The 14,237-nt window shown below is 34.3% G+C and overlaps 1 protein-coding gene across 1 annotated transcript in view; it reads left to right on the forward strand.

Moving 5' to 3' along the window:
* EYS (eyes shut homolog) overlaps nt 1–14,237 on the forward strand; it is an 811,979-nt gene that overhangs the window by 376,000 nt on the left and 421,742 nt on the right. Inside the window, 3 exon segments of the mRNA XM_033053725.1 lie at nt 7,238–7,334; nt 8,469–8,576; nt 9,108–9,253. Of these exon segments, the coding sequence (XP_032909616.1) occupies nt 7,238–7,334; nt 8,469–8,576; nt 9,108–9,253 (351 nt within the window).

Consider the following 14,237-nt stretch of genomic DNA (forward strand, 5'->3'; position numbering starts at 1 on the left):
AAATTGCAGCAGGTCTACCAGTTGTGCTAAAAGACTAGAAAAATAGCTGTCAGTTTACCTATTATTAATTTCTTATTTTACAGTACTTATTAAATCTATGGTGGCTTTGATTCAGCACTCAGTATTTCTCAATTGTTACAATGACGTGGAGATAGACACGCACCTGGCCAGCCTAGACAAACTAAATTGACAAAACAGACAGGGAGATTTAGAAAAAATATATGCAAATTGGTGAAAGTACAAAAATTGGAGCAAGTTGGAAATGGTTTCTTTCCCTGCTGAGCTGTCAGGAAGGCCTGGCACATCAGGGAAGTAATCTTCCCTTGCTTAATGGATATAGAGGGGTGCTCCATATATGCACAACAAACCAGATCACAGCAGGTGCTGACAGCTTCCCTGGGACACGGCTTAAAAGACACAGACTCTCCCTCAATGTACGAGAACTGCTAAGGTGGAACAGAGCAACAGTTTAACTGTGTAGAACTTTGCTATATGCTTCCATGTAGGGATTGAAGAACACATTAAGTAATTAACAACTACACTGAAAATTTAGAAAATTTAAGTAGCAGGTGTGTACAGTTACTGAAACTGGAATTTGAGCAGGATTTTGAAGTCTTCACTGTTATGTCTATAAAGGTAGGGGTGTTTTAGGGACAAAGGCTAGCAGATAACAGCAGTGTTACATGACAATACTATTACTTGTCATTCACTAAGCTACAAAGATACGGATATAATATTGAGGAATCAGGAGCATAGAATACCTTGGAGGTTTTTTATTATTAGGGTAAATGTTGCCACAAGCTACTAAGTTAAAAAACCCAAACATCACTGGGGAGGTATGCAAGTTGCTTAGTGAAGCATCTTTAGGAAAAGTTGTTTTTCAAAAACAGCTTTTGACACAAAATATTGATTTTTTGAAACCCTTTTCAGAAATGATCTATAGAGAGACATGTAACTCAAGTCTTTTCTTAACATTCCTCAGAAAAATTCATCTTTTCTAAATATTTTTGTGCACTGTTTCTGAAGAATAAAAAAAAAAGACATGCAGCCAGGATTCTCTGGGAGCTTTGATGGGATTTTTAAGAATTCTTGAACCTTGCAGCTAAGAGTCATTGGGGAAGTTGTAGGGCAGTTACTCGAATCAGTAACATACATTTCTAACAAATCTTGGAAAGTGGAAAATTCAGAATTCAAAAGGGGTAAAAGGCAGAATTCATAAAGTGAGTCGATCACTCATGGTCTGAAAAATGCAACTGGTTATTCAGGACTCATCAAAAAAAACAGAGAGAGAGAAAAATACAGTATTTTAGCTGAAAGCAGATTGAAGAAATCTAATACCTCTGTTGTCTTCTCCTTTATCATTTACCTATTTTTGTCTTGCATATTCCTCCCTTTTTCTCCTGATAAGCTTGTCAGGGGTATACACCTGATTACAAAGGGCAATCACACTGACAAAGAGAGATTACTCCAAGACACTTGACTTAGTAGTAAATGGCATGTGGATTAAATTTGCCAATTAGCTAACAGGCCAGTCACTGGAAAGTTTGAGTCTGGTATAGCTGGAACCACAAAATGTAGCAGTGCTCACCAAATTCTAACAACTATCTGCAGGACATTCTATCTGAGATGGGTACAAAAGGACCATAAATTATACCATTTAAAGTGATACATATTTAGAAGAAAAAGAGAATACACACTGGATGGGTCAGAGAAGACAAAAGCTGATAGAATATGAATTGGGCAGAATCAAAGTTGATGTAAGATGTTAGTTTAGGAGAGAATTACCACAGCAAATAGGAAGGTGATGAAGTCATGATTAGCTGTAATGTAAAACAAAGCTTCATATTTGTTCCTGTATGTACACTGGGGAACTACAGCTGTCTTATTGTGCTATAAAGAGTTCTAAAATTATATAAATACCATTAATGTAAAACTTACTCTTGAGCTGTTTGCCCTAGATACAGAGGATTTGTGTAACAAAACTGGGCTCTCATATGGAAGCGGTTTCATGGAACAGTGTTAGACCATGATTTAAGTTAAAATGTCCATACAAGCAGGTTAAAAAAGTTTAAAAAATTATGATCTCTACATTTGCACAATAGTATACTTAAGATTGCAAGAATGTTGTAAGGAAGGCCATTATTGCCAAAGCTTAGAAATCACTGCTATACAACAAGTTTCCCAAGAGGTATACAGAAAACCCCTCTGAAATACTTTGCCAGTAATTGATAAGCAAGGATTTAATCAAGACAATTGGGAAGACATAGGAGTTGAGCTGTTAATCATATAGCCAGCACTGAATCTCCTTAAATACTACACACTAAATGCAAAGAAAACAGGAGAAATAGCAAACTTAGGGCAAATAGCAACATTTTATTGCCTAATTTATCAACATGCTTTTACAGTATTGGGGAATTCCATTGTTAGAATTAATCTTAATAACAGAAATTAAAATTTAGTGTAACCGAAGAGCAAGGCAGGACATGTAAACAAAGCTATAGAATTTAAATAATGTTGAAATATTTGTAGCTGAGCCTCGGCCACTATTTGCAAATTCCCCAAGGTCTACATGAAAAAGATCCAAAGAGCAATTCAACTGCATATATAAGTAAAATAGAGGGAAAATAAACAAGAGTATAGGCATTAGACCATGCTCTTCTAGATAATGGCAAGCACAAAACTGTTAGTTTTGTAGAGGCAACCTGAAAGAAAGATAGGGCAGTTTGGTAAAAACAGTGATGCTTTCTGAGAACAATTCTGTTCCAAGCCAAAAAAATTACTAAAAAAATGTATTCAAAATCAAGGGAAACTATGACAGGTTATACAACTACAGAGTGCAAGATCAGCTCTCTGGCTGGGGCTGATGAATAAAAAGTTTAATTAATGATGAAATGGAAGATAAAAGGTGACAGTTTTCACCAGGTGTGAAATCTGTGAAATTACAAGCACATAAATATTGCAGAGAATAACAAGATAAAAAAAATAATTTGCAACAATAAACTAGTGTTTTCTAATGAGACTTTTTTTAACAGTGATTCATTCCTTTATGAGAACTGTTAGTAGATATAGGTATAGCAGCAAGACAAGTTAATAGGAATGGCAGATAGTTGTTGCTGACATAAAGACAGGAAGGGAAGGGCAAGGTCATTGAATTAAAATGATTCCTAGAAATCGTGTTTCTTACAAGGTAGAAATGAATCTCTCTTAAAAATTAGATGCAGAGCTTCCTTCAAGTTATATGCATGGGATAAGCTCAGGATGCATGCAGCCTCCTTATTACAATGGAAGCAAATTTCCATATACATTTTAGGTTGTGATAGAAAAATTATCAGAAAATGCTACATATTATATATTAGGTATTACATACATATAGAGAGAGTTAATATCAAAGCTTTACCTACTCTTTTCAGAAATATGGATTATTTGGCCAGTATTTGTGTTAACTCAGTAGTATTTTGTTGAGTAATGGTAGATGGGAAAATAGATAAATAGAATACTGTATGTATTATTTCAAGTAATAAACTGAAAATGTCTGGATTGTGGATGTCCACAGTATTACATTAAAGAAGGATTATTTTCTGGTGTACTTAATTTCGCACAAAACCAGACATACAAAGTCAAATGGCTAATGCTGTAGAATATTTATACTGACTATGCTGACTATTTAGGCAGCTTAAGAAAAATCCTTCAGGTGGTGGGAAGGCTGAATTCTTGACCAGTTGCCTCTTGCTGTTTTATTATTGCTGTAATGATTTTTTTTTTTTTTAATTTCATAGTTCTGGGAAGCACACCATTTTAAAGAGGAGTAAAAAGATCAGGGAGCAGCAACATATGTCATTATGGCATACAATTACACAAAAGCTTTGTCATCTTATTTGTGTTCATTGCAGCTTTAAAGATATAAAGCTAGAAGCTGAGAAGTTGAAAAACTGGTTTATGCATGGGGCTTAAGGTTAAAGCCATCAGTTTTAAGATGTAGGGAAATTATGTGCATTGTTCCAGGGAAATATAAGGACTCATCTCTAAGGAGAAACAATTGCTACAGTTTTTACTGGAATTAGGCATTCTATTTTTGCTTTGTCCTTTCTAAAAGAAATACTTTCTTGATGCTTCAAGGTAATTTCTGAAGTCCTTGTTTTAAGATTTTCCCTGGGCTTTTTCACCTCTTTCATCAGTCTCCTGTCAATAGCTTTCACATGACATCTACTCTTTGTTCTGGATGCTAGTGATTATTTTTATCTCATCTACAGCATCTTATAGCTAGAAATTCAAACTGAGGCAAAATATTTTTCAGCCAATGTTTGAAACAAGGCTAAGTGAAAATTATTATAATATACAAAATCTATAATATCAAGCAGAAATAATAAATAGATGATGAAAAACAAGTTATTTAAATTGGAGCTTGCCATTGTCAGATTTCTGAGCCATTCACTGCCAGTTTCTTTTTCAGACACACACATACATAATTTACAGAGGGAAATAGCCTATTTTACGGTGCCTAATATTTTACACATTTTTGATTTTGATTTATGTACCTACTTATGTTATGCTGAACAACCTAAGTACCTGAACTAATGATTATGGCCTTCTTTGATATCTCTTCTGTTTGCAAACATTGGTTCATAAATAGTTCATGGAAAGGAGACAAACATTTATGATACTGTTTGGATAACCAAACAGTAGAGAGCTTATGGCAAAATAATCCTGTTAGAATCCTGTTACGTGCAGAGGTCAATTCCATAATATTTCTCGGCAATGGAATGAGGAGATGAAAATGACCATAACTGTGACAGCAGATATTTAGCTTCTATATTCTGCATATTCCATCACTTTTCAGCTCCCAGAAGGCCCATAGGCAGAGTTGAGAGATGCAGGATTTCCTGTATTTCAGAGAAACAGAAGTAAAGATAGCATCTGTCTCATCTTAAGTAACAGCTTTCCAGATATTTCTAGATCTCATATCATTAGTCACTTTCATGCCACCTGAACAATTAGAGAGAAATCTAGTTAATATTTTGTTTGTCAGTGACTTCTGGCTACTCACACAATCAGGCCTAGTACTTAACCTGGTCAGTCGTGTACTAGTTTACAGCTCTTTTGCCTTTCTTTTTTCCTTAATTGAGCTACAGGCAGGAATAGATGAAGGTTCAGCAGCATAAAGATGTAGATTGAATACACTGCAGATAAGAAAACTATTTGATAGTTCACTCTGGTTCAGGCTCATTTGCACTTAATACACTAAACAATTCAGAATACAAAGTTGGCTGTGCTGAGGTAGATACTTCAAAACATTACACTGAGACAGATTTTTTTTTCTCACTATTATGACAGTTCTTTTACAGATTTTTTGGGGGATTGGTGGGGTTTTTTGTTTATTTGTTTTGGGCTTTTTTTGTTTTGATTTGTTTTGGTTTTGTTGTATTGGGGTTCTTTTTATGAAACACTCAAACAGGAAATAAATAATGCTCAAGAAATTCCTGAAAAAAGAATAACATCATAGCAACATAAGTGAAATAAAATAATTTCCAGGCTAGTTTGAGAAATGTTTCAGGCTTTATTTTTCCATCTTTATAGTAACATTGCTGTGAAATCTTCAGTAAATATTAAGCACTCATTTCAGTCAGACCCAAAAGTTATTGAATAGAAATAATCCTGATAAGATGAAAATGCCAACTGCTTTGATGTGGGCTCATGTTTAGATCATATATTGGAGTACCATAACAGCTTTCTCTCCAGCTTTGACCAAGACACTTATTTCTTCCAGTCATTACTTTCTCTAGACAAAAATAAGCCATACTATTCTAACCATGATCTTTCGTGATTTCCCCACCTTCATCAAGTACTTTGAAAACCATAAATACATATATAAGAAAAAAAAAAATTCTTATTTGGGTATCTAAAAAGTACCAATTATAATTTTTGCTTATTATTTAAATAAATAATCCAGTATAATCTTTGCCATATTTGTAGCAATATATAATGAATTCCAACAGCTAAATTCAAAGTTGTTTCAATTTAATTTTTTTCTCTAAGTGATGTGCAAAATCACTTTGGTGAACTCTATTAATGGTCTTAGGCAACTCACATATTAGTCATACAATGCAAATAGTTTACTCATTGCAGTGGTTTAATTTCTCCATCATTTGGAAACAAATATATTGAATTTGTGCAAAAATTCAACTAAGTATCTATAGTCTCTCCACCATATGTATAGAATTTTAACACAAGCATGCATTTAGCAGAACACCTATTTATGCAAATGTTACAAGATGTAGTATGCTGTCTAAGAGCAGAAATAGGGTTCATATATCACTGAAAAGTGTCTTATTTCGTTTCAGTACATATTCTGGAACATTTACACAGGCAAATGTAATGTATTATGCAAGTAATGTACTGTGCAGATAAGATCTTAATCACATTTTTTCTTCATTTAAATATTAAAAACAGTTGGGTTTTTTTCTCAGCTATTGACTGCTTTAAATAAGTGTGGTCCTCTGACTTCCACTAACTTCCACTCTCTCTAATATATTAATTACTGAATTAGCTTGTAGTTTCTGGTTTTGTTCCACTCTCCAAGAAAACCTTGTCAGGGTTACATTTCCCCAGCATGTTTAGCCAGGTGCTCTATCCAAATCTGTCCTCTACTTCATTAATGTTGAGACTTCATATACTGCCTGGAAATTAACTTGCTGAAACCAAGGAACATAAATAGCTGGAGAAAGTTCTTTCAGAGTTACTTTGCAGTCCTGATCTTAGAGTCAGTGAGCAGTAAGGGCTGGATCCTTCAGAAGCAACGGTCAGCCAGAAGTCTGGCAGTATATGAATGAGGCAGACAGAGCAGCACCAGTGGCTGTGTCCAGGAGCAGCAGAGGACGCCAGTCAAGGCTACAGGGAATGGGGCAGATCCAAGGTCAATCCAGGGAGCCTGTCTGTAGGCCAAAGTCAGCATACTACACAGCTAGGCATTGGCCATGGCTTCAGCACAGCTCAATCAAATATCAAGGGCAAAGAGTTTCAACTTAAATGTTCCAAAGAGAAGAGGTAGCCATTGCTGATGCTTCTTCAGGCTTTTCTTAAACAGCTTTGAGCACAGCTAAGGTTTGCCAGGCCGGCCACTTTCATTGTCTGAGTTAGTCCTGGGCTCAGATAGTCAAATCTCCACTAGAATCTGTGACCCTTTTCTTCACATCAAGTAGTAGAGTTCATTCATTCACGGTTAATGAAATCTGTGTTTCAGGATTTGAGGGTACTTACTGCGAAGTTAACAGTGATGAGTGCATCTCCCATCCATGCCAGAATGGAGGTCTCTGTGTGGATGGGGTCAACCACTACAGGTCAGAAAAGTTACTTGAATGACAGATGGGATACATGGATTTTTATCATCTAGCTTTTTCTTTTGTACTTTGCCTGCCTAATATTTGCTGACCTTCAGTGAAGATGTAATGTATGTGACATTATAGTCTTGTATATCTTCATGTGTGCAAAAAGTAGTACATATACACCATAAATAGGACCCCAAGAATTTATTGTGGTGCTAATTAAAATCATAAGGATCTAATTTAAAAAGCAGAGTTGTTAGCCCAGTTCCGATTATACAAACAATCCTAGTTGAAATTAACAGAAAAACTTTGTGAAGAGTGTAGTTATAGCTGTTACATAAGAAATCATGCAACTATGTCTCTTTGATTATGATTACCCTCACAATGTCTGTGTGCATACATTGATCAGTGATTTTGTTTTTTCTCAAGAACTATTAGTCTTACTGCAAGTCACTGGCATCTGGAAGTCTTTTTTGGGAGAACTATAATGTTCACAGTGGGTTTTTTTCTCATTTTCAGTCTCGGGCCTTCTTGGAGCCTCTCACTCACCAGTACCCCCAAGTCCTCAGCAGGGCTGCTCTCAATCTTTTCATACCCCACCCTGTGTTCCTATCAGGGTTGCTTTGACCCAGGTGCAACACCTTGCACTTGGTCTTGTTAAATCTCCCAAGAGCCCACTTCTCAAGGTTGTCCAGGTCCCTCTGGATGTCATCCCATCCTTCAGGAGTGGAACACAGAAGGCTATTATTTGTACAACTATGCTCATCTCAGTGTGTCACACCCTCACCATAGACTCTATTCCAGTGCAGAAGCTATAGCATGAGAGGCATCAGTCAGCTGGCTGCAGGGCAAGTGCCAAAACAAGAGAAAAGTAGCTCAGGCCAAGGCTAGCTCTAATCAAGCCCTTGAATAGTGGGGTCAGCACAAAGCCTGTGGCCTTCAGCTAATGATAACAAATATCTTATTTACTGGGCTTCAGACACTTTTACTTTTTTGGTGCTTGTTAAAGTACTGCCCTTTGCAATTACCAGTAAAAAAACACTATTTTGGCACCATTTAATTAATACCTCTCAACATCTGCCAATTTTTTTTTTTTCCAGAATCTTTATAATGACCTAGAAAGTAATGTGGTAACATTCTTTTTGCTAGGTGCTCCTGCCAACATGGCTTTACTGGGACCCTGTGTGAAGTGGAAATTAATGAATGTTTATCAAGACCATGCAAGAACAATGGAACTTGCCTGGATCTCATAAACAGGTAAATGAAAAGTTTCCCTGATTTCCTTGTGTTAATTCTGGGTTTGGATGGGACCTTCACCATACGACAAGTTAAAATGGAGTAAGCAAATACTAAAGATTCAGTTTTTTGTTTCTTATGTGACCTTAAAGGAAAACAGAAGGAAAAATTTCTTCTGCATAACTTGTTCTTTTCCTCCCTTTTTTTTTTATTTTATTTTGGAAAAAGACTGAAATAGAAGAAAATTGATCTTGAGTTGGATTGCTACAAACTTGACAAGTTATTCAGAGACTTGTGCCAGAAGATCATTAGCCGTTGAGTCATTTCTTATACCTTCAGTCAAAATTTTTATTTTTATTTCAATTTTTATTAAAATTAAATTTTTATTTTAATTTAACAAAAAGTAAATCATCCTCTTTGCTTCAGAAACATGGAAATGAGAAAACTCTGTTTATTTTTTTAATATGGATAAGGAGACACATATGGCTTTAAAATTTTGCAATAGATCCCATTGTTACTTCCATTGACATACCTTGTTTCCCTTTTCTAAAGATTCATTTGTAACTGTGCACCTGGGTACTATGGGTCTCTGTGTGAGATGGACGTAAATGAGTGTGAAACTTTGCCTTGTTTACATGGAGGAAGCTGCATCAACAGACTGGGAGGCTATCGGTGTCTCTGTCTACCTGGATTCACAGGTATGATCTACTATTTAACACAGCCAAAGAGCTTATTTCACAGGTTTTACATGGTTTTAATATTATAGCAAGAACAAAAATTTATCTCCTTATTGGAGGATAAATTATATTAACCTAAATAGAATTTTATCTAATTCTTTTGAATTAGCTCAATATTATTTATATTAAGACTTAAATTATAATTTCTTTAATCACCCATACATTCAGTAGAAATGAGTTACTGAATAGTACCAAGAAAATTAATCTGTATTCTTTTTAATTCAGCCATGAAAAAAACTAATACCATAGATACAGAGCAAATTTTGCAAACAATAAAAGGCTACCTTGTCATTTGAATTTCTGTGGAACCATAGAAAGACCTTTACTTTTTGACTTCTTGGATCAACACCATTGCCTTTAGTGCTAATCTTTACAATTTTACAGAGTCATGACAAAATATTCAATGGGTAGAGATGCAGTAAAATTTCCCTAAAATGATATTGACTTTTATTTAAATGCTCAGTGTACTGCTGAGCTAGTTCATACACAATATTTTGATAGATCCATCATAAGTAACATGAAAACACATGGGATCATGGGATCCCGTGGGATCATATAACTTCAGAAATATTTACAGTTTTTTCCTCAACTTGAACCATTTCTACATTTTTTTCTGCATAAAATGTTTTCCTATCTATTCCAGCCTGTGATGAATGCCACATAATGTACAGCATAAAAAAGGATACAATTTTCATCCCCGGAACTGAGAGGAATGTAATTCTCCACAGAACAAAGAACAAGTAGAGTTTTGGGAATTTCTATCTAGCTATATGTCCTTCTTTCATTCTCCAAAAATCTTAGTCTATTTATCACTTGTGCACTCTTCTTCAAAATTATCCTTGACATTTCAGAAAAAAATTTTAAAATCTATGTAATTTTCCTGTCTAAATCTTTTAAAGCTTCCCCCTGCAATATTTTCTTCACGTGGCCTGTGCTCTAAGTAATAATTCTTGGGTGTCACAGAAACTTCTGTTCATTAGGCAGTGGTGCTGCAGATGTAATTTCTAGCTAATAAATGTTAAAACAGTTGCATTAACCTTTATTGCATGTTTCTGTAAGAATTGTCTATTATATTTATAAAAGACAAGATACCTGCACATGAGCGTTTAGGAGATGGTAATTTGAAGAGGAACAAGCAATCTGCAGGTTTGCTTTTGTCTTGAGTCTGCATTATTGACAAAGCAGTTTGATTTTAGTGCTTTTCCCTAACATATTTAACCAACAGGGATAAGATGTTGGGTTTTGTTGTAGGGTCTTTTGTGATTTTTTTTTTCAATTAGCTGCAATTTAGGAACAACTTTTCCTTCAAAGACCAGGCCTCTTTAAAGACAGATGACATCATGAATTGCTTCCAATGATCACTTGAATTTTTTAAAAAAAATTTTTAATGTACTGAGAACTTTAATCATCAACTGTTAAAATATTATACAATAATAAATGAATGGAAACCAGTAACAAATTAAATTACATTGAATTGGCTAGGCCAAATTATATTAATATATTTAATTTTATTTATTAAATCGTATTTTTAAATTACTAATTCTTTTTAGATATGGATAGATGTCTGGGCACTACTGCCAGGCTATTTCTGGCAGGAAAGGTATAAGGGAAATCCAAGCAGAGCCCAAGACTAGGGGAATAAGAAAATACCAGTCTCATGTTTCTTCAAAGAGAATAAAGAAATCATGCTCCAGTCTAAAGTTCAAATATCTAAATAAGAGTACAAGGTATAGGTGTTTTTATATTTTATCTTTCTGGTTCTTGTATTCACTTTTAAATTAAATGGGAAGATATAGTTCTCAAGAGCCATGTATATGAATCTAAGATCTCAAATTGATATTTGATGAAAACAAATGTCAAAGTTTCAGGCCAAGGAAATAAAATTTTTAAATTGTTTTAATTACCTTTTTTCCTGTGGTCTAATCTTATCTTGTAAAGTTCTCTGTAGTGGAAATCAAACCTTGTCAAAACAAAGAAAAAGTTGCTTCAAAATAGGTGGCAACCTTTAAAATTTACTGCAGTCCACTCAGCACAAATTTAATTTGAATTGATATGGATGAAATAATTGCCTGAAATAAGTGTATTACTGACACAAAATACAATAGAAATAGAAAATCTAAATCTTTGGTATTAGTCACTAAGCTATAATAAATCTTACTTAAGATGAAATCAACAAAAACAAGCTCAGTGACCTTATCAGACCTTGTTTTCCATGCACTACACAGAGAAAACTTTTGTTAACAGATTATTTACTCATAACAGGCTGAATGAGACAATGCTAAAATGATGTTGAAAGGACCTTATGCTTTTCACAAAATTAATGTCAATGTGACAAAATGAGTACTTGTTCTTTGAAGTCAGTTACTGTTTTTAAATGTTTTTATATTTGTAAGAAATTATTTAACAAATAATTGATTTTCTTTCTGCAACTGAAATATGGTCTGCTATATGGTTTTTAGTATTTCTGCCTATTTTTAATTTGTTAATTTTCATTTCTTAGATTTATGCTACAGATTTTTTTTGTTAATATACATAATTGGCTTCATTATTGGTTATCCATAGGATAAACCTATTAATTGATCTTTTGATTCACACCTGTTAATTATGAAATCTCATTAAATGGTCACAAGTATTTTTAATAATATTTGATACCAAAATTGACTTGAATGAGGGAACTAGGTGCTGCTAAGCAATTCTGAAAGGAAATATCTTCTTTTCTCTCAGTTCTTTCTACTTTCAACAGGATATAAAATTTTCAGTTACTGCAGAAAGACCAACTTTCTTTCACTTTTTTACTGTTTTTTATATCATGTATAAATTAGTATTGCATGCTAATTTATTATTGTTTTCCATTTTGAGTATGCTCTCAGCAATCAATTGCTTTTTCATCATACATTTGTTTTTCCAGGCAGAACATATTCAACTTTATTGTTGTACAAAATTCTGTGTTCTTCCTTTTTATCTTTTCAAAGTGATCAATTCCCATAAATTCCTATCTTGAATTTTTCATCTTTTCAAACAGCACACAGTATTTTGATTATCCCCTATAAACCCCACAAAACTAAGCAAAACAAAACAAAGAAAAGAAAAAACAAACAAACAAACCAAAACTAGAACTGAAAAGTCTTCATCTTCCTCAGTCTTTAACCCTAATAAGAAGTAATTTCATATTTGGTATATAGAGGTTTTCTATATTTTTATGATTCATAAACCTATATATTATAATAATAGAAGTTCTGTATATCTTCTTATGAGTCAGATATGAAGTACAAGCCAGAATATATGTATTTTCAAATATTAGATCCCAGGATGGTTGACTTCACCATTACCCTGGGCACGTTGTTTCAGTGTATGATCACCCTTTCAGTGAAGAAAGTTTTCCTAATATCCAATCTAAATATCTCCAAGTGCAACTTGAGGCCATTTCTTCTCATTCTGGTACATGTTACCTTGGAGAAGAGACAAGCCCCTACCTCACTACAACTACCTTTCACGTAGTTGTGGAGAGTCTCCTTTTCTTCAGGCTAATCAATCTTAACTCCCTCAGTCACTCACAGGACTTGCACTCCAGGCCCTTAACCAGGTTTATTGTCCTTTTCTGGAGTTAGGGGCCCAATACCAAGTACATACAAGATGCAGGTGAAAGTCTTGATGGAAGATGTGAAAATCTCTAGATTAGGATGCAGCTGTAGAATGGTGCAAATGAGCTCCAAGAAAGGCTGAGGCATCGCCAATTGTGATGTGGGTTGAATATAAAGGAGGAATTGGAAAAGGCTGCTGAGTTTTCCTTATTAAGATGTGAGGCAGGCATGAATGGAAGACTTGAAAGAGTAGGAGAACAGTTGTCTTCTTTTCATCTAGTGTCACTCTTTTTAGTCTATATTAGTCTTCTTGCATCTATGGCATTTCCTTGCCTCCTGCAGAATTCTGACATGTGGGGGAACCTCCAGGTTGCCATCAATATATTAACACCCCCCCACCCAGGGTATGTGTGAGGAATTATTCTTTGATGTGTGGAGGAATTATTTCTAGCAAGGTAAGTATGGTCTGTAAAGCAGAGCTCAAAGAGGTGTCTTCAGCCCAGTAACACATCTGGCATAGTCTCAGCTATGAAAAACTTTACAGGTGACATTTTAAGCAAAGTGCTTGTTATGTGGTATTATAGTCTGTCTCCCACCAAGTTTACAGAACATTTGGTTGTATTCAGCAAGACTATTTCAATTAAAAGTTTTCATACTTTGGAAAAGGATTAAAAAAGAAGGCAAGTTTCAAATTAAATAATTACATTGGAAGAGAATGATAGACTGTCTAGGTTACTGTCATAACCAATTGCCAGTCTTTTCTGTCTACAGTGCAACAAATTGTAAATTTAATACATTTTGCTTGTGGAAATAATTTAAATTAAAATGTTTATTCATATCAGGAGGGATTAATCCATTGATCCTAAGGGACTAATGCAAGGGATGTATTAATAATGTATTAGGGATTTATTGTTCAGGGGGTATTAGAATATGGATGCAGAATTTAAAGAAGAAATTTTAACATCTGAATGTAAATTATTTTCTGTAAGAACTACTAAAATATTTTGAGTTTGTGCATTTTGGCAAGAACACTTGAGGTCCTAATACTGAGGTTATTTTCTTTGTTAGAAGTAATACTTTAAAAAAAAAATTTTAGTTTTTTTTTTATTTTTTTAAAATTTAATTATTTTTTCCTGTGATACATGCATTCATTTTCATCTTCAAACCTATTCTACCATAATTACTGTAATGGTTATAGTTTTTATTCACAGCAAATCTCAGAAATTATTTCTAGAGTGGGAATTACAAAATGGACTTCTATCCTCTAGAGATGTCTGAATCTTTTAGCACCAGGAGAAGCAAAGGTTCATTTTTCCTGTTAATATTGGCAAAGCTTTCCTAGTAGGGGCAAAATATGGAGATAC

This window comes from Catharus ustulatus, chromosome 3 (genome assembly GCF_009819885.2).
Source record: "Catharus ustulatus isolate bCatUst1 chromosome 3, bCatUst1.pri.v2, whole genome shotgun sequence".
Classification (NCBI taxonomy): Eukaryota; Metazoa; Chordata; class Aves; order Passeriformes; family Turdidae; genus Catharus; species Catharus ustulatus.